Source organism: Chaetodon trifascialis, chromosome 14 (assembly GCF_039877785.1).
Source record: "Chaetodon trifascialis isolate fChaTrf1 chromosome 14, fChaTrf1.hap1, whole genome shotgun sequence".
In the NCBI taxonomy this organism is placed as follows: Eukaryota; Metazoa; Chordata; class Actinopteri; order Chaetodontiformes; family Chaetodontidae; genus Chaetodon; species Chaetodon trifascialis.
The window spans coordinates 23,043,174-23,064,372 of NC_092069.1; the positions used below are offsets into that span (position 1 = coordinate 23,043,174).

General features: G+C 46.3%; 2 protein-coding genes across 2 annotated transcripts; one reads left to right on the forward strand and one right to left on the reverse strand.

Annotated features, from left to right (window-relative positions):
- The first annotated feature begins 326 nt into the window (after nt 1-326).
- plekhd1 (pleckstrin homology domain containing, family D (with coiled-coil domains) member 1) lies at nt 327-10,188 on the forward strand. The gene is made up of 13 exons (XM_070978478.1): nt 327-920; nt 1,978-2,071; nt 2,228-2,317; nt 2,721-2,797; nt 3,500-3,591; nt 3,683-3,735; nt 4,053-4,147; nt 4,245-4,338; nt 5,422-5,621; nt 6,604-6,736; nt 7,568-7,712; nt 8,576-8,719; nt 9,435-10,188. The coding sequence occupies exons 1-13, from the start codon at nt 766-768 to the stop codon at nt 9,590-9,592; spliced, it is 1,530 nt and encodes a 509-aa protein (XP_070834579.1). The 5' UTR covers nt 327-765; the 3' UTR covers nt 9,593-10,188.
- Nucleotides 10,189-10,926: 738 nt separating this feature from the next.
- ccdc177 (coiled-coil domain containing 177) lies at nt 10,927-18,018 on the reverse strand. Its single transcript, XM_070979474.1, has 3 exons — nt 17,615-18,018; nt 13,497-16,880; nt 10,927-11,479 (listed from the first exon to the last, which is right to left on the reverse strand). Exon 2 carries the CDS (start codon nt 16,866-16,868, stop codon nt 14,304-14,306), a length of 2,565 nt encoding a protein of 854 aa, XP_070835575.1. The 5' UTR covers nt 16,869-16,880; nt 17,615-18,018; the 3' UTR covers nt 10,927-11,479; nt 13,497-14,303.
- Between the last annotated feature and the right edge of the window lie 3,181 nt (nt 18,019-21,199).

Sequence of the window (21,199 nt, forward strand, 5' to 3'; positions counted from 1 at the left end):
AAACTGATTTTTCTCTGTGTAAACGTCACAGCCAGGCTTTTCCGCGCGGACGGGATGTTTAACTCGTCCGCAGGCTCGCGCATCCCTCTGCTGAAGCTGAGCTGTCAGTATCTTTATAATCTGCTGTCCATCCACTCTGACACATGTTCTGTAAATTAATCTGATACTCACGACGCTGAGCTGCATGTTAACCGCTCTGACTCTCCATCCTCTTTACCGGCAGCCTCCGCCGCCACAGATGTTCTCCTAATACAGTATCGGATGGATGGATGGATGGATGGATGGATGGATGGATGGATGGATGGATGGATGGATGGATGGACCGACGAGTTCATACCTGCCAAGAGCTGGAGATTGCTGCTCGCGCAGTAATCTGAATAACAGCTTTTACTGGCTGCAACGTATCGACCGGCCTCAGATTTAGCAACTCATTCCTAAAGCTGCCCTCTTGTCTCCCTCCCCCATCGCCTCCCAGTATCCCTCCTCTTCCTCCCTCCTCCCTGCGTTCATCTCCTCTGCGCCGTACAGTCACTCTGCCTCCAGCTGATGAGCGTATTGGCGGCTGCATCATTCCACCCTGCTGAGTTATTGAGATCTGTTTGCTGCTTTTCCTGTTGTCCCTGCAGCTCCACGTGCTCCCCTCTCAGTGTGTGTGTGTGTGCGTGTGTGTTATTGGGGTAATTGTTATTGACTGACTTGATTTTTTTACTCTATTGACACTTTGTTTTTTGGCTCCACCTCTCGGGGCGTGGGAGGCCACAGAAGATGTTCTCCTCCTCGTCCAGAAGCTCCCTGTTCTCGCCCTGGTCGTCCATGGAGCAGTCGGACTCTGAAGCGCTGGACTTCAGCACCAAAGTGCAGCTGCACGGCGTGCTGTGGAAGAGGCCCTTCGGACGGCCGTCGGCCAAGTGGTCCCGCAGGTGAGGCCGAGGTGGGATTCACCTGCCTTTAGAGGGTTGAGCTCGCTGTCAGCAGGAGGAAAACTTTGTCAGAGTTTGCATTAACGAGGGGAAAGTTTCTCTGTTCTGGACAAAAAAAGCTGATTATTCTTAGAGAGTGGGCACATTTAGACACATCAGAAGATTTAGATTGACTGTTTCTGCGACACCACAGGGAGAAATCATATTATCTAAGTGCTTTGAGAGCAAAAACTCTTTAATTTGCTTTATATCTGTATTTGAACTCATCTGTAGTGACTTTACCTCACAGAAAAATATCACAAATTACAGAAAATTCTTCCAATATCTGATGCAATGATGAAAATTCAGGATTTTGTCAACCAAACTGTGGACATGTGGTCTATTTCTTTAAGACGATGTACTTGTCCACAGGCGTCTCCACATCCCAGTGTCACTGTCCCCTGATGCCAGTGTTTATTTGGATGTTAAAATGCCTGGATTGGTTCCTTATGTCACGATAATGCTCTTAGTTTACATAACAGTTAAAACGACAATACCCAGCAGATCCAGAGTCCATTTACAGACACTCTTTGCAACCTGTCCCATTTGTTTGAGTCATAAAGGTCAAAAAAACTGTTCAGGAAATGCTCATTTGGCTTCCTGTGCCAGACTCCAGACGGCTGAGCTCGGTGATTTCGTCGTATTTGTTGTTGTCACCAGCTTAAAAACAAAAAAAGGCAGTTTTTTGGAACAAATAATGTGACTTAAAATGAGTTCAGTGATGATGCGGAGGATAACAGCCTCCTGTGGGGCTCGAGAACAGGAGGAGAAAATAACCCCGATGGTGTCGAAAGTGAGGACATCTCGACCTCTGCTGCAGAGAATCTGACCTTTCTTTGCTAAATGTGACTCTGACAAGTCCTCCAGCTTTGGACGCAGTGTGAAACGTGAATGAGAACAGAATCGAAACGTCGGTGACATGTAATCAGGTCGTGTTGAGAACATCGGCAGACGTTGGTTCCTTTCAGCCCCACAGGATTGACTCACTGCTGCTTTCATTGTCTTCCTCTGTACAAAGATTCTTCATCATCAAAGACAGCTTCTTGCTCTACTATGCAGAGAGCGAGAAGAGAAACTTTGAGACCAACAGGTACTTCAACATCCACCCAAAGGTGAGCCGCTCCATCTTCTCTGAGCACCTGGTGAAGGTGGTGGTTTTTATTGGGTGACTGTGCACGTGAATATGTGTGTGTGTCTGTGTGTGGGGGGGGGGTTTAGATCAATAGCTAAATTGATCTAAATAACAGTGTGATGTGTTTCTGTCTCAGGGAGTCATTCCTCTGGGAGGATGTGTGGTCTCCGCCAATGAAAACGTGGGCATGCCCTTTGCCATCGTGGTCAACCTGGAAGATTTCACTGTAAGACCACGGCTGGGCCACATGCAGCCTTTCCTCCGTGACTCACTCACTTATCGGCCTGACAGAGGTTTAAAGTGTCATTTAAGACTGACAACATGCAACAGCAACTGAACGCAAACATGCATTCAGTGCAAAGTCAGAGCTGACAAATCAGCTTGCAGAGCCAAGCTCAAATGGCTCTTTCTAAATTGTACTTTTAGAAGTGCAATGACGTGAGCTGTCAGCCTAATCCTGCAACAAATGGGACTCATAATGGAGTGAATTTAACCGCACACTCAGACACAACTGTGTTACATCCATTTTTATTATCTCTGCAGCCCGAAGATGCAAATCCACTGTCTGTTTTACGGCCTAAGCTCATTATTAGCAGGCTGATGTGAAATATTGCATCTCTGTCCCGCAGGGCGCCATAGTGCTGGCTGCCGAGTCCGAGGAGGAGCAGGTCCAGTGGATAGAGATGCTCCAGGAGTCAGGAAAAGTGTGAGTGTTCAAAATGATCCCGCTAAATGCTGCCGTGACTCTTAAAGCCCCTTTATGTAGAACAACAGCATCTCAAGTACAACAGGATCAAATCTGTAACAACCAAAACAAGAATGCTCAGACTGTTTAAGAAACTATTTTCCCTTTGTCAGCAACAGATTTTAGCAAGATGAAGAGTCTACAGCCACACCAGCAGCTCTGTGAGGCTGTGCCAAAGCAGCTATGAGCTATATGCTAATACCAGCATGCTAACATGGTGACCTTTAGCAGATATATGTTTTGCATGTTCAGCGTTGCACGTTAGCATGTTAGCATGCTAACATTTTATTAGCAGAGAGCTCAAAGTACAGCTGAGGCTGATGGGAATGTCAGTAGTTTAGCAAATATTTGGTCATAAACCAAAAATATGTTGCTAGAAGAAGTCAGAGGATCAAAGTTATTATGTTTCATCTTCAGAGGACCATGAATATATTTACCGTAATTCAACTGGAATCCATCCAACAGTCAGATTAAAATGTGTCCTGTTGGGATTATGAATCTCATGACGACCATCCAAAAGTCAGGATATTTCCTTCTGAAGCACAAATATGAATCTCAGAGGAAAAGTCTGAGGATTCATCCTCTTGTGACCATGAACGCTTTTATAAAATTTCACATTTCATACATTCATTTACGCATCGCCTCTCGGTTTCCGTCCACCAGCACGTGGAAGAACGCCCAGCTGGGGGAGGCCATGATCGAGAGCCTGGAGGCTCAGGGGCTGCAGCTGGCCAAGGAGAAGCAGGAGTATCTGGGTAAACACGGCGCAAAGCCACCTGACGACACCTCCTGCTTAAAGCTTTGACAAGCAGACGCAGCTCATGTGAAATGGTTTTGTGTCTCCAGATAAACTGATGGAGGAGACGGAGGAGCTTAGTCACCAGAGAGCCCAGAGAGAGGTGAGACCTGCGTTTACTCCATCACATGACGGCGGCACAGGAGATATTTTAGAGCAGGGACTGAAAAGGTTATTTTCAGTATCAGAATCTTCACCATCAGTGAATTATAGTGTTTAAACTGACAGGAAGTAACATAAAAAGGCTGAAACCAGTCTGAGATACTCAGTTTCTAATGATGTTAAACATCGTCCTTCACGCTGCTCTTCACGATTATTTTTCCAGCCAGCTGATATTTTAGTGCATCATTAAACTCTGTTGGTTGATCCTTCGTTTTATGACTCAGTGAAATATTCTGACACAGCCGGGTTTGCCTGCAGGAGCTGGAGCGTCTGAACCAGGTCCTGGAGGAGGAGAAGATGAAGTTTGAGGAGGTGGTGCTGGAGCTGAAGGCGGAGCAGGAGCATATCAAACTGTAAACCCCCAGCTGTTTCCTGTGTGTGTTAAAGGATGCTGCTGACGATGCTGGTGGAGGTGTAACTCAGTGTGTTTGTGTCGTGTGTTGGCGGCAGAGACCTGGACGGCACAGCTCAGTCCCTCAGAGGAGTTGAGAGTGAAAAGGAGGAGCTGAGCAGTTTAACCATCATGCTGCAGAAATCCATCGAGGTACGAAAGCAAAGTGTGCGTTTGTCACTCGCTGGCGTAACAGCAGCGACTTTTTGACGAGTCGCTGCTCGATTCAGATGGCGTCATGTTACAGCCGCTGACGTGACCAGTTATGTAAGAAACCAGTCCGGTTCTGCTGCTACGTAATAAATTTGATACTGGATACTTTCTGGAACAGTCAGAGGAAGAAAAAACTGCAGATTATCACCAACAAAAAGTCAAGAATTAAAAGAATATTTTTGCATTTTGGAAAACATGTTTATTGATTTTAAAAGAGAAGATCAACAGCACTCTCACTCCTGTCAGCTAAATATAAAACTACAGCCACAGCTGCTCAGCTTAGCTTAGCTTAGCATAAAGACTGGAAACAGTGGGAAACAGCTGTTTTAGCTGTGGCTAAAAGTGACAAAATCCACCAGAGAAATAGTCTGGAATATAATCCTCCTAAAACTACAAATGCCTCTTTTAAACTTCAGTTTTTCCACAGATGAACTGAACAAGAAATCGCTTGTAAAACAGCCACTTATGCTATGCTATGCTAAGCTAAGCTAAGCTAAGCAGCTGCTGGCTGTAGATTTCTACATTTTCTCATTCAACTCTCGATGTTCAACTGTGTAATTATTACAAAAAAATGACTTTTTTCTCAGAAAATCCCAGTTAATCTGAAAAAACAGCATCGTCTGTCTGTAAAACCTTAACGTTTTCACAAATATAACGGCTGAACTCTGAATATGAGTGTGTCCACTGTGTGACTGTAATGTGTAGTTCAATGCTGAGATGACACTCGTTCACAAATTCAGATGTGAATGTTACAAAATTGAAACCTTCCTGTTAATGTGGCCAAAAAAAAAAAAAAAAATTTAACTCCAGGTCCACAGATTTTGAACCGTTTTCTCGAGCTTTCAGTCAGCAGTGAGTGAACCCTCTGTTACACCTTAAACTCCTTTTTCAAAATAAATTTCAAGAATCGACGTTCAGTCTGAACTTCCTGTTAATTTCATGAAACACCAGATGTGAGTTCCACTGTGTGAAGTGAAGCCAGATCAGATTCAGGCCGGTCTGAACGTGTTGTTTGGCCCTCAGGAGCTCTCTCAGGAGAAACAGCGAACCCTGGAGCTGCTGGGGGTGAAGGAGCAGCAGGAGGCGGCGGCAGAGGAGAGCTCAGCCCGCAGGAAGCCCGAGGACGGCGACGATCCCGGAGACGTGGACCTGCTGCAGGACCTGCGACACATCGAGGACCAGATGAAGGTCCTGCTGAAGGAGAAGGAGCAGGCTGACGAGAAGTGAGTGAGGGCCAGCGGCAGGCTGGGAGCACTGGTTTGATGCTGCAAAACCAGAACAAGACCAGCTACTGTCAATGTCACATTAAAAACACAGATTACGCAGCGCTCCAGGCTGCAGTTACATTTTGGCATCCAAAGGGTCAAACGCTGCGGCCTTTCCAGAGGAGCTCCATGCTAATGGCACAGAGGATGTAACTGCTGGTGGAAATGTGTATTGATCCCTAAACAACCAGCCCATTGATCAGCACCAGTAAGTGGATATTACAGGCAGCTGCTATCGACCGTGCAGCACTAATGTTCTATGAACGCTGAGGTCTAACTTTCCGTTTGCATGAGCTCTTTGCCTTCGCTCGTCCTCTGACTGTCTGATGGAGCCGCGTGGAAAAACACAAACACACAAAGATCATCACACAGTCACATTTATACGAGCTGCAGCATCAAAGGCGTAGTTTAATGTTGTTATAATAACTGACAGACAATCAGCTAAATAAAAAATATGGGATCAAATTAATCTGAATAAAACTCTTCAACATTTTGGGAAATACGTCTTACTCTTAAATATGAAGCTATAGCTGGTTAGCTTAGCATAAAGAGCTAGCCTGGCTCCGTCCAAAGGGAACAAAATCAGCCTGCAAGCGTCACCAAAGCTCATGAAGTAACTCTCAATATCCTGTTTGTTGAATCTGTCAGCCGCATCATCATGCATTATCAGCAGATAAGTGCATCTCCCAGGAGGTCCAACTGGCCTCTTTGAGAGAAAGTTCTGGAGTGTTTTAACCTTGAAACGGCCTTACAGGTGTGCACTCACCTGCAGAGCTCACTGAGCACAGCAGTGTCTGCAGACCTGACAGTGAAGGCAGCGTTCACAGAGGAGTCTGAAAGTCCACTTTTTTACAACAAAATCATGAAAACGGCCAAATCAGAGCTCATTTTCAGATGAGCCGTGATGTTTCTCTGTGCTCTGTGTGTTTCTGTCGCCCAGGCTCAAGGAGAACGAGCAGCGGGCTAAAGTCCTGCAGCAGGAGAGGGAGTACTACTCGACTCAGGCTCGGACGCTGCAGCAGTCGCTCTCTCAGCTCACCGCGGACAAGAAGCAGACGGAGACCGAGCTCAAGGTAACGCAGCGTGACTCAGCACGGCGACACAACAGACCCGAGGTCAGCCTGAAGGTCACGGCGTGAATCAGCTGCGGCTTCGGTTTCCAGAGATACGTTCAGGAGAGACGAGCTAAAACTTTAGCTCAAACTTTAAGTTGAATACCTCAAACCACATGCAGGGTTTTTGATTACATGCGCTGATAAACAGAGGAACAAAATGCTCGTCGACAGAAAGGTTATTATTATATTCTCTAAATTATGTTTTCCAACATGAACTTTGTCAGGACGCCTTGTTCGGATAATCCACTGTGTTTTTAAAGAGGTCATTTATCTTAAGAAGTAAGAGAATTTTCAAAAAGCACAAATGAACATTTAAACCGTCAGTTTATCTGAATAATTCAGTCAACAGTTTGAGTCTTTCAAATATCTGCCATGTGTACATTCTTACTTAAAACATGGTCGATGTTCACAGTATTTTTATAATGTGTACATAATGTGCATATACATAGTTGATTTTGAATTTTTCTATCCTTTTATTCTTCATCCTTTTATGCCATCCTGTAATACTTTGTAGGCTGTAAGAACCTAATTTGGGATCAATATAGATAATGATCTTACCTAAAAAGACAGTTTACAGTATTTATTCAGTGCGTTTGATGAGACTCTAATGACAGACATTAATCTCTTTTCGCTGCTCTGCCTCCTTCAAACCTCAGCCTCAACAGACGGTTTGAGTTTGAGCCAAAAGTCCAACATTTCCCTCAGATATCCACACACAGGTGCAGCACGTTGATTTCACCTTCTTCTTGGTCGGCTCAGCTGTGGGTAACGTCCCGTGTTCGCCCTCAGGCGGAGATCGAGTCTCGGATGGAGCTGGAGAAGAGACTGAAGCAGGCTGAAGAGGCTCTGCAGGACCTGGAGAAAGGCCTGGAGTCGCTGGACCGGACCAAGGAGAGAGACGAGAAGATGAGGGGGGACGTGACTCATCTGAGGAGTGAGTGCTGTCACTGTCACCTCCACGTCAGACGTGAAGCAGCGTCTCTGCTGCATTAAGCTCTCTGGACGGAGTTTGATTTACATGTTGATTTTCTTTAACACGGATCACATTCAGCAGATCTCAGGCTAGATTATCAAACCTGCTTTATGTTCCTGAGGGATCATCAGTTCCACACACCTTGGCTGTTATTATTAGAGCTCCACCTAGTGGTTATTTTCATTATTGATTAATTGTTCGGTCTATAAAATGTCACAAAATTTTGAAAATCTTGGCTTATGTATTTTATATATGATGTCATTAGATTATCATTACTGATGCATTCATGTTGAAACCTTTATTTTACTGTGGAGCTGATTTTTACTGACTGCAACTAGTTATTTTACTCATGATTGAACCTCCTGATTATTTTCTCCAGTTATTGTTTTCATTGATTTTACAGTTTGTAAAAATTCTGAAAACAGTGAAAAATGCTGTAAGAACAACCTGGACCTCAAAGCGACACCTGCACGATGCTTGTTTTGACCAACTAACAGTCCAAAATCAAAATTATTAAAATAAATAAATCAAAATGATTGAAATAAATAAATCAAAATTATTAAAATAATTTAAAGGAAAAGCAGCAAATACTCACATGTGAGAAGCTGGAACCATGAAATGACTTAAGTACAAAATGTACTACAACCACCTGTGAACACCTGACTGAGGTCACATGATGACACCTGAGGCCGCTCCCTGTGCTGAAGAAGGCTGTTGAATACAGGCCAAAGCTCTGTCGGTACCACGATAAGCACAATTAGTTTTGTCCATCTTTAAATGACACCTTAATGTGTGTACGTGTGTGTGTGCGTGCGTGTCGTCAGAGTTCTTTGAGGAGTGTATCTGTGCAGCGGAGATCGAGGCGAAGCTTCCAGCGATAATGAAGAACGCCGTGTATCTGCACAAAGCCGCCGCACGCAGAATCAAGAGCTGCCGAATCCAGAGGAGAGCCTCCAGACGCCACTGGTGTAAGAACACACACACGCGCACACACATACACACACACACAGATACACACAATGTACATATTTTATGAGCTCATCCACATTTTGAGGATATAATGCTTTGATATATATTTTTGAGTCGTTTGTGCTGTTTTTTAATGCACTGCAGGAAATAAAGTTTGGATAATTATCATTGGGTTCATGAGGTTGTAGTATTTGTACCAGTAAGCACACGTGGAAAAGTGTGTGTGTCAACCTTAATGATCCCATTTATTGTATTCACTATTGTTTTATTGTCTTTGCTATTAAGCACCTATTAAAAGAGAACAGATTCAAAGTTTATAGTTAGTAGTACAGGCAGTATTTGTACTGGCAGTGATGCACAGACGCTGTAGTTGCACTACTAGTGTTAGCACGATTAGCAGCAACATTAGCATTAGCAGCTGTAGGTGTGGGCATACTCACAGCTCTACTGTCAGGAGCAGGTGTAGTAGCAGTGGATGTGCTTCTCATAGTTCAGTCGCAATAGCAGTATTAGCACTAATGCTAGCTGTAGCTGCAGTGGTAGTATGTGGATGAGAAATATGCAGCGTATTGTAAATGTGTAGCCTGAAGAGTATGTTCATTATTTAATTTACAGCTATACAAAAACTACTAACATTGGTATTTGAGAGCCTGAATGAGGAGCCTGTCAGCGCACCTCACTGACTGACTGGCTCTTTTCTCTGCTCGCTCACAGTAAAACACTCCAAGTCTTTTGCTGTGACCAACGCCGACGACGGCGGCATGGAGGAGCTGCGGGAGGCGGCCCGACGCCTGACCTCGGACAGCAGCTTCAGACAGAGCGTGTACAAGATCATCACCCGCAAGGACGCCACAAACGCAAGCGAGGACTGAGAGAGGCCGAGGTACCTCAGCTTTACCTCACAGTGAGAGACGTAGAGATCCTGATCCCAGACCCACCATTCGAACACTGTAGATGACAATGAGATGGCGACCTTCAGAGCACATGAAATGAAGTTTACCAGTCGCTGATGAAACCCATTATGAACCTATTACATGTGACAGCAGTGGTTCTCAGCCCCTCACGGACTGACTGGTTTGTAGCTGTTACAGCAAACAGATCCAGGAACTGAACTCAACTGTCACACTTTCCATGTGTGACTCCAGTGTTCAAAGCAGACAATCCAAACGGTGTTTGGCTTCCTCAGCTGTAACCAAACGAGCAGCAAATCACATTTTAGATTTCTCGTTCGCTCGGTCGCCTCTTCATCTCACTCGGTTTTCCGCGGTGAAAAGAAAAGCACACCTCTTATGCTGATACTCGTGCTCGAATCAGGACTTCCTCATTTTGTGAATGAAGTCAGACGCTCTCATCCTGAGTCACGCTCCCTCCCAACAGTCAGTCCAGCACCCTTCAAACCAGACACCAACATCCCTCCATCTGTCTTTGTTTCCACCGCAGACAGGACTCTTAAATAAGGCTTCAGGGCTGACACTTTCCAGCGGTTTTGGAAAACAAAAGAAGATATTTGTCTGCAGTATGTATTGACTGAAGCATTGTAACTTCTGCTGTGCATTTACTGCCAGACAGACGACGTCCTGCCAACCTTTCGTCTCTCGCTCGCTCAACCACACATACATTAAGCACCGAACCGAGTCGGGAAATCCTCCCAGAGCTCAGACAGTAAGACGACTCTCTGCTCTGAGTGTCTCTGACCAATCAGCAGCTCCACCTTTAAGTACCAGAGGCTAGTTACCTCAACAGAGGAGTAAAGAAAAAGGGGATTGGCGCAGTTCTGTTGACACCATCCTCAACTTTTAACGATAGAAACGCAGAAATCATCATTCTAATGAGGAACCAATGAGCTGAACTGGACTGCTTGGTGGAAATGTGGCCTCTAAGAGTTCTTAAAAAACTTCCTGCCCTCTTAGATTCCTGAGTTTACTTCCTGGAACTGTTTGCCTGAAACAAATCTGAAGATTTCCTCTCGCATGTTTCTGCCAAAGAGTGATTATGATGATCGTTTCAGACTCCACCTGACGAGCCGCCGTAATGTTACTTGACATTAACACACACTCAGCATGTCATAGATCATAATGTTTTAACATCAGTCAGTCGGTCAGCGGTGTGTGACTGTAGCCTTGTACCTCTAGAGTTTTCTCTGAAAACACTCTGTAATAGATTTGCAGTGTACAGAAAAACGTAGCATATAGCACAGACGATGCAATCCGTCCTGTAAAATGTTTGTTTTTATTCTGGTTTGGATTGTACGCACAGATTGTGTCCTTTACTTTGACAGAGGTTTTATGAAAACAATGAACTCACAGACGCGTCTGATGGCGACCAATCAATTATTGCTACATCTGAAAATCTGTCCTCGACGAAGCAACTCAACGTAATTCACTCGCAAGCATTTTGTGATGTACAAATGAAAACTTAACACCAGAAATGATACAGACAAGAAGCCCACGTGTCAGGGAAAGGTCGGAGGCAACATACGATGGACTGAACAACATGCCTTGATGCTAATAAAGCTGTGTTTGAACCTCGCGCATGTCTTTCATTGAAGCAGGTAAAAGGCTGTCGGTTCATAGCTGGCTCAGCCGTCTCATCCTGCTCTCAGCAGCACAGTCGATGGCACGCACGAGTTGAAAACGAACACAAACTCTTGATATGGATGTTTCCGTTAGAGGAGAGACACTTTAAAGTTCAGTGTGGGAGGAAGAGTTCAGTCACGAGGATCGCGGGTTACGTTGCCAGCTCTCGTTCATCACCAGGACCTGCAGCAAACAAAGCAGAGTGAGATGAATGTGAGTGTAAACAGTTCAGCTGGAGTCTGTTTACTTCAATGAATCAGATTTATTAATGTGCAACACTTAATTCTAACCCCGGCTTGTTAATCTATAACTGCTCATTTGTTCCAGTAAGTTATTTTAGGATTACAGTTTTGTCATATATTGCTAAACATGATTCATGTGAGGAGTTAAAAGTCCTTTTATCTGCTTACAACTCGTTTATAGTGTGTCACAAACCATCTGTTCAGCGTTTAGAAACTGCTCAGCTAAGCAGGGGTTAAAGTGAAGTGTTACTGTGACATGAGATGAGTTAAAATAAGGATTAAAAGAGGATAAACGGTACAAAGAGCAAAAAATCAAGATGAAAGATGATGCATGTAGATTAAAGAAAAGAATGGTATCACGTGTATCACATCAATAGAGATCACTGAATTAAAACGATGACGTCAACTTTGCTGCTTTAACAGTCATTAATACCTTTTCCACGACTGGGTTTTAATCTAAAATTAGGTTTTTTTTAAGTCGGCTCCATCTGAACTCTTCCTCAGCATCTGTGTATTTAAAGACTCTCTCTCCCCAACAAAAGACAATACTGACTGCTCAGCACTGCGCTTTTTTTATTTCAAACACGTTATTGTGCAGAGCCTCCCCAAGATTAAAAGACGCTGACTCGTCTGCACACGATACGGATCTTAAATGATATGATCCAATAAGACTTTGGGGATCAAGATCAGACGATCATTGTCGTCCAAAGACAACATAAAAGCAACGAGCCGCTTGAGGATGACGTGGACAGAGAAGCCTTGTGTGGCTTACTGCGAAATCAATTTACTGAAAGCAAAATGTTAAATTAAACTACAGCACACATCAAGTGCAGCTCGATCCAGAGTCGTTTCAGACTGGCTGCAGGTAAGAATGTACAACAGGCTTTTCTTATGAGTACCCACACTCTGAACCCCAAAGCACAAATCTTATCTAAAGTTCTGCATCAGGTCCCTCAACCTGTCTGCAAGACACAAACAACAAATGTCATTCCTGCCTTTAGTGGCAGTTAAATCTACGCAACAGAAAAGGCTCGTAAATCAAAGTTCGCTGCTCCTCTTGCTCCTCTGATCCACTAATGTTTGACATCGAGTCAAAATGCTCCTGCAAATCTGAGGTTTAGTAGGAAGCATCCACTGCAGCTTTTATCATGTTACTGCATTTTAATGTGACCTTTTCTAGATTTCATCTTTTCGGTCTCTGTCATAAGCACCTACAAATCTGCCGTCTCATCCCTGTAACCTTACATCACCCCCTGTGATTATCTGCTGGGTACAGCCTGGTTCAGTCAGCGCCATAAGCCTGTCAGTCCTCTGCTGGTCTGATGCTGCTTTCCAAATTCAATCTGGCTTTTATCTCGGTCGTTAGTGACATTAGCAGGTATCAGCCTGTCTGAAATGCTCGGTCCAGTCTGCTTCCTGGCTGCAGGTGTGCTGCAGGGACAGGTGAAGCTTTTGAAAGGATTTCTCCCTGCATGCATGAACACTGCAGTCTTTTCCTGCCTCACACCGAGGTGAGTGTAACAAAAGTGATGGCGTGTTTTTCCAATAACGCCCCACAAAGAAGCAACTAGAACGAGTTGTCAGAGAGCCGGCTCCCCACAGACAGCCCCCTCACATTCCCACGCACTCTCTCTGCGCTCCCCTGCTCCATCCCGATTTCTATTGCTATGGCAACGGCTACATCTGAGGGCAAAATCCCATGTGCATCTCCCTTTTCCTTGTTTTTTAATCTGAGAGATTGTAGGATTAGCACAGCCAGAGGCCTTTAAAGCCTGTTGTTGGCTCGCATGTCGGCTCATGAGTAAATGCATACTGTTTTCTCTTTGCGCTGTCAGGTGGGGGTCAGTGTGATCAAGGGTTGTTGTGTGTTCTTTAATTGCGAGTGCTGAGAGGCAACAGCGTGCAATAAAACTAAGTGAAGGCGTTACATAACCTGGAAAAGCAGTAAAAAGTCGTACCTTTCGACCTTGACTCGGCCACCAGGCGGCTGCACTGGGGGCAGATTGACCGCAGGGGAGTCGAAAGGTGGCTTCGCTGTTTACTGTGATCTGACATGAAGGGGGGAGACAGAGGGAGTCCTTGAAGGGAATAAGAGGGCGGGAGAACAGCCCCCGCTGCAGGAATCAGCGTCCTCTCATGCTTCATCAGCACAGAGCTCGCTGTGCTGCATTGTCAGCGTTTAGCGTCCGGCCCTTCGATGCTATATCCAGCTGTATCACAGTGCATGTATCAAAGGATCCCTCGTTTGCTTTGGGGGCCTACAACAGTTTGTGTGTCATTTTCCCTCGCAGGAGTGCTCCCTTAAAAGCCTCTGCAGTTGTCATGGAGTTGTGCTTCCCAGTAAACAAAGACTCTTTTCATTCCCGCACAGCTTTCAGTCCAGTCGCAGAGTTAGACTGAGCAGAGGGCAAAGGGGGGGGGGGGGGGGGGGGTCGCTGCACAAGGCGGCTCTCTCTTCACTCTCAACTAATATGAAGTCTACTGTCTACAGGCTTAACTGTTCATTCAGAACAGCTGATATAGATTGAAGTCTCATTACATCCATGATATAAAATGATTTGGTTTGATTTGACAGGATCAATAAGAAAAAGTGATGGTCAAAAATGTAATCAAACCAGCTGATGGGTTCAGATTTCTAAGGAACAAAAATAACACTGTGAGTCTTTATGGGAAAAAGGGTAAAGCTGCTGAGTGATGAGGGCCACAATGGAGGCAAGAGCCAAGCACATGACCAGAAGTAAGGAGTCCACGACAAAGCTATGGGTCTATTTCTCATCCAGGCTGGCTTTGAGTTGAGCCTCCAGGGCCATTTTATCAAAAGTACGCATGTTGGTCTCCTCCCGCACTTTGTCCCGCACGTGGAAAGAGGCTCGGGCCACAGAGCGAGCGCTCTCCAGCACCGCCCTCTTCTCCTTGAAGATCTGCTCGCTCTTCTCCAGCTTCCTCTCGATGGACTGCAGCAGCTCCAGGCGCCTCTGCTTCTCCTCCTCTTCCACTCGCTGCCTGTTGAGCCTCTGGAGTCGCTCCTTCTCCTGCCGGCTCTGGACGGCCCGCTGAGCCTTCTCCTTGGCCTTCTCCTCGGCCACTAAAGCTGCCTGCTGGGCTCGTTTTTCCGCCTCCTTGACTCGAGCTTCCAGGAGCTGCTGCTGTTGCCTCTCGCGCTTCTCCGCCGCCTTGCGTGCTTTCTGGATCTGCTTCTCCTCACGCTTGGCCTTTTCTTTCAGCTCCTGCCCTCGACGCTCAACTATCTGTTCGTAGTTCTCCAGGGAGCGGCTGAGCTTCTCCTCTGCCGCTCTCCTGGCCTCCTCCCTCTCCTCCTGCTCTCTACGGGCGATCTCCTGTATGAGGGCGGCGTGACGTCTCTTCTCTGCTTTGTTCAGACCTCGTCTGTCCTCCTGGGACTGGTGCTCCTTCTCTTGCCTCTTCAGCTCGGCCATGGTGAGCTTCTCTTTCAGCAGCAGCCTCTCCTGCTCCAGCATAGCCGCCCTCTCCTCCTCCAGGGCCTTCAGGTTCTGTTCCTGAAGAGCTTTCTTATGCTTCTCCTCTCGTGCCGCCTGCTGCAACCTCAGCAGGCGGCTACGCTCCTGCTGCTCTGCAAGCTCCCTCCATCGCTCCTCGTTCTCCTCAGCCTGGCGCATCTTGGCAGCTGCCGACTGACGCTCCTGCTGGCTGAGCCTTCGCTGACGTATCGACACCTGGGTCTGCCACACCCGCTGGCACTCGAGCACGGCGCGCTGCTTCTCTCGGTCCTCCTGCTCCCGCCGTAGCTCCTCCATTCTGCGTTCGCTATCCCACTGAAGGTGAGCCACGTAGCGGGTCTGACTCATGATGTCTTCCTCCTGGTATCTGGCAAGCATCAGAGCTGCAATCTTGCGGTCGCGCTCGGACACTGCCTTCAGGCCTCGACGCTTCACCTCCTTCACTATGCGCTCCACCTTCTGTGTGGTCTGAGGGGAGTGGCTCAGGTCGCCAAGGCTGAGGCTGCGGCCCATCAGGGAGTTGAAAGTGGCCATAGTGCGAGCTCGAGGACTGGAAACTTTCGCCCAGTGATCTCGGGCACCATCCCAACTGTAAGAAGAGGAAGCACCCGACTCTGATGAGGTGCATGTGGTCGTAGTCGTGGTGGTGGAGGTGGAAGAGCAGACGGGCTCCATCCTCCGCTGTAAAGACTCCAGCGAATGGCTTTTTCCTCGCACCTTGGAATGAAATCCAAGATGTCCGTTGTGCTGCGAGAACAGTCCTCCTGTTACGCCGTTCAGAGGGGTCCCAGAGGTCGGTCCTGCTGGCTTTGACACCGATGATGTTAATGTAGAGTTGGCTCTGGGGAAGGAAGGAGGCTTTGGTGTTGATCTGGGGAAAGTGTTTGAAGATTTACCGCCTGAGGACTTCCTGACAACCGGTGGGGGGCCACACGAGAGTGGACGTGTGGTTTTCACTTGTTCAGATGAGCCTGACAAAGGATGTTTGGTAGCCCCTTGGAAGCCACCCTTGGGGGATGGTGCAGAAGGTGTGGAACCAGTTTTTGAGGACTGAGCAGATCCTGCATGGATGGATTTTTGCGATGGACTGAGACTGGTGGTGGGGGCTTTAGATAAAACAGCTGTACCTGTTTTAGAGGTTGAACCAGATGGTGTGACTCTAGAGGATGCTGCACAATCAGCGGTTGAGCTAGAGGTCACCGGCCCAGATTTCGGTGGCTGAGTGGAGGCAGAGGAGACTTTGTGCTGCTGCTCCACAGAGGACGATGACGCACTGCTGCTGCTGTTGACTGCTGCCTGCAGAATCCTTCTTTTCTCCTCTCTAACAATCCGCTCCCTCTCCTCCCTGCACTGCCTCAGCTTGCCGTGTCTTTCCCTCTCGTAGACTTCAAAGAGCCCCGTCGCGACACGCATGGACCGCCCGGGAGCCTCCCGGGCGAAGTCAGCCAGCGGGCGGGGCAGGAGCTCCACAGGTTTGACCCCACATCGAGCACACGCCTCCAGAGAGTGGGGGCTTGTTAACACGTAGCGGCTGCCCTCTGCGGCGGGTGAGTCAAAGTTGTACAGGTCCAGGTGCAGTTTGGGTGACGTATCTCTGCCAGTCTGAGTCTGTGGTTGCTGAGGTGGGGTCCCCTGAGAGGCAGTGTCAGCCCCCTCGTGGGATGCAGAGTGGCAGGGGCTCGGCTCAGAGCTGCCGGTGGGCGGCGTCTCAAAACCGGCATCCCCATCCTCCTCTGTTGTCGCGCCGTCGGCCTGTTCTGGCAGTCGAGGGTCTTCAGCGGCCACAGCTGGTGTGTCGAGCTGTGGGCCTTTACACTTATTCTGCTCCTCAGCCTCCGAGGGGTCAACCATAGTTGGCTAATACTGCAGGTGGAGAAGAGGGAGGTGGGCGGGGATCGATGGAGGGAGGGGGGTTGTATGATACATGAGGGGAAGTGAATAAAAATAGTAAGAAGAGGTTTCAATTAGAGGATTACAGCATTCAGTTCAGAGCTTAAGAGAGATGCAGTCTGTGGGGGAGGGTCATAACGCCGGATCAGAGACACATGCATGCATGCATGCATGAACACATATTCATGCACAGACTTTTACTCCAGATGAGACATTTCCCCTTCAGGGAAGTGACATAACATTCAAAAAACACCACAGTCCTTTAATAGAGGGTCTATTTTTGGCCGAGTTACTAGGCTGAGAGAATTTGATTACTCATAGCCACATTTTTCACTCCACATCACACAATCAACCTACAAATACCTCTGATACCAGGTCCTACGACGTATGCGCTGATAGTAAAAGCTTCATCTAAAGCACCTGAATGAGATTCTATGCAGTCAACAAGCATGAAGCAGCCTGCTCACCATCACACCTTACAAACTGTGAACAGTGAAGGCCTCACTTCTCTGTATCAGCAGGACACAGGCGGAAAACATCTGCACTTCACATTAAAAACGACACATTTCAAAGGCAGATTTCATTAGAGACGTGGCTGCAGCTCGCTGCTGTGTTTCAAAGACAGTATTTACTCATGTTTACTGCTGTTTCATCCTGTGGATTGGATGGATTTCATGCGGTGGCGCACCACACAAACATCCACTGACCTGCCAGTTTGCAAAACGTTTTCTAAACCGGTGCTTTGTTCCCCTTGAATCCGTCCAGCGCCCCTTGTTCCCTGCATAATATCAGGTTTCAGGGAAAAGGCTGCGGCCGTCGATCCAGCGATGGAGCATCACATCGTCGCAACCTCCAGCGAAACGACAGACACAGACGGAGCCTTTCACAGCCTGTCGGTCGGCCGAGCAGCAGAGCTCCAATCTGGACTCTCCGCGATTAAAAATTAATACAAAAACGTCCCCAGAGTCGGATTTGCTTTTCGAGACCAAATAAAAAAATCTCCTATGCAGCTTCCTCTGATGCTCCCGCGGCAAAGTGCATCCCGTAAACATCCACCTGCTCTCTATTCAGCAGCATCCCTCCACCTCAGCCTCCTTAGCTCCGCCCGCTTGTGGCAAATATGCTAAAAATACCGTCTGCACGCTGCAATGAACCAAGCGCCCCTGCGCTGCTCTGACACGCCTGGAACATGCAACAAAAGGCTGATCCACTGTGTCGGTCTGCAGCAAAGTTCTCCTGCAGGATCTTCAAGCACAGACGTGTAAATGACTGCAGAAGTGTCTTCACTACGATGTTATTCAGGTTCCTCAATTATTTACCGCTGTGTAACTTGTTTTGTGCTGTTGGGCAACACAAAAATCTGCAAAAGCATTTTATATGCGAGTCGAATTTGTGTGAAACTAGATGTCTGCACAATCTTTGCAGACTGCTGCACATCAAGTCTCATCACATGTAACAGCTGCCATCTGCCATCCTGGATATGTGTCAATTAAAACAGACTGTGTTTGCGCGACACGGCCACCAGAGGGCACTGTGATCTCAGATTTATGCTTCAGGGATCTCAGAGGTGTTGAACTAAAACAGGTTTTAGAATTAAATGCGAGATATTGAACCAACATCACGTCTACCCTGATCACTAGTTACTTTATTTTTGACTAAAACATGCATCTCAAAAACAAACGCAATGCGCGTCTGCACAACAAAATGTTTTAAGAAACATTTTAAATGTAGTAATTTTGATTCTCTAGCTTTTTTTACTTTGTTTTTCTTGTTTTAGAGCTACGGCTTTAACAGTTAACTCTCTGAACTGATGTGTGGAGGCATTGGTTTATGGTCATTTTCACAAAAAACCATCACAGTTGTGACGCCTACAAAGTACTACATATATACTTAAAAGTAATGATGGTTGTATTCCATTCAGCTGTGTTACATCTTTTATTTCACACACACTATAGTGTACTTGTAAGCAGGTAAAAGTGTTTATTAATGTATAGTATTGGTCAGCAGTTAACTTTAAATTTGCTTTCAACTACATCATAATGTGCCATAAACCATTTAGTAAATGTTTACATACTGCTCATAAATGCTATATAAGGGGATTTAAAGTGTTGCGGATTTCCTTCAATTTAAACAGTTTTGTAAATTTGTAAATGATTGTTATTGAATGACTCTAAAACCTCCATGTTTCTTAAAGAATATACAAGCTGTCAGAGTTAGGGAGCCTCCACAGGTCTGATGCTGCCTCGGTGCCCCACTGAGTGTGAAGAGGAATAAAGTGGAGATATTTAATGAAAATGAACAGCGGGACATGTGCTGTGTTACCTAACCGATCCTGTGCAGGAGATTTTGTTTGAGGTGAAAGGTCACGGTCACAGACAGGACGACGACAACAGAGCTGAGAATGATTGAAGAGCAGCCTCGTGAGTAGAGACCATACCTCTGAGATGTACATATATATATATTTATTATTTAAGGTTTATTTAACCAGGTGGTTTTGTTGAGATTGATCTCTTTTAAGGTGAGACCCCAGAAAAACCAGACACATTACTGTTATTACTACCACTACAGGTACTGCTACTTCTGCTACAGGTGCTACTGCAAGTATTTCTACTGCTCCCACAAATACTGATGCTGTAACATCAACAACAACAACTACTACAAACAACTACTACTACAGTGCTGCTATTTGTACAACAGCTACTACTGCTACTGCTACAACCGATTCCAAAAAAGTTGTGACGCTGTGTAAAACCAATAAAAACAGAAATCAATCGAACAAACTGTGTTTAGAGACAACAGTTTTCTGAAGTGTTTCTGAGTCCTTGTGGTAACTTCCTTCATCCAATCACGTGTTCACAAAGTGGTGAACCTCGCTCCATCCTCGCTTGTGAGCAACTGAGCCTTTCCAGGATGCCTCTTTCATACCCAATCATGATCCTCTCACCTGTTACCAATCAACCTGTTTACCTGTGGAACGTTCCAAACAGGTTTTTTTGGAGCGTTCCACATCTTTCTCAGTCTTTAGTCGCTCCTGTCCCAACTTGTTTGAAACATGTTCAAATTCAGAATAAGCAGATATTTACAAAAATCAATAAGGCTGATGAAGGACATTAAACATTAAATATATTGACTTTGTGCTGTTTTCAGTTTACTTAGTGTCCAAACTTTGCTGGAATCAGGGTACAACTGTCGCAGCTGTTATTAGTAGCAGCAGCAATAATGGAACCATAGTTCTAGCAGGTCTTCTACAAGTGGTATGAGGTAGAAAACGGTGGTAGTTGGGTGTTTCTATGAATGAATATGGTGCATTCATTAAGACAGACTGGCCTGGTTCGGTTCAGTCGGAGCGGCTGAATCAGGATTAGATAACTCGGGGTGAAGATCAGAGTGATGATGACCCACTAAACTCCTGACCCGGTGTGAGGAACAGTGCGAGTTTAATTGGCCCCGCCCGTGAGCCGTATCAGGAGGACAGCGGGAAACAAGTGACAACAGGGAACGTGCTGGCTGGCTTGTTAACCGGGGGCAAGGGGTCTGGGAGGGGGGCCAGAGGGGAGCGGGGCATGGCGTGGTTGCTGCACAGTTCACTGGTGCAGGGGTATGCTCCACAGAATTTTTGTGTTTTTGTTTTTGGTACTGTAGGTCATGCTCCCCACCACCAAAGCTGGACTGGGGGTTCATCGAGAGGTGAGCTGCTCTGTGCAGTCATGGAGACCACTGCAATGCCCGGCCGGTGGCGAGGGCCTGGAGCCTTCCCTTATCTGCTGGTTTTGTGGTGGGAACCAGTCTAGAGGTGCCAAAACCCTGATTCAGATTACGAGGGAATAAAATCTGATTCGTTTTAAAGTACAGGGATTTGTTCAGTGGCACTGAGGGCAAAATATTTATCCTTCAATATTTTACACATTAAGCACAACCTGGAGGCACACTGACACCCTGAAATGTATTTAAAGTTAAAGCTTTGACGTAGCCTGAACCCCACTCACCCTGTTCTCCACCCTGATGGTGCAACATATTACAGGAAATTCAGTTATTGAATTATCAGTTTAACAGTTTACTCTCACAAACAGGACTGAGTGCAAAGATTTTCTCTGAAACATAAACCCGAGATCTGTTACTCTGCTACTCTACTGCTATTTTGGGTTTGTTGATTATTATTGTTAAGTGTCTTTGGAAAAGCCGGCAACTAAATCAATTAATTCATCATAGAAATTGATTTTGCAGGACAGGATGAAGTGAGTTCATGACCAGAAACAGTGAACTGGACAAAGTGGAATAAAGTCCAGAGCTTG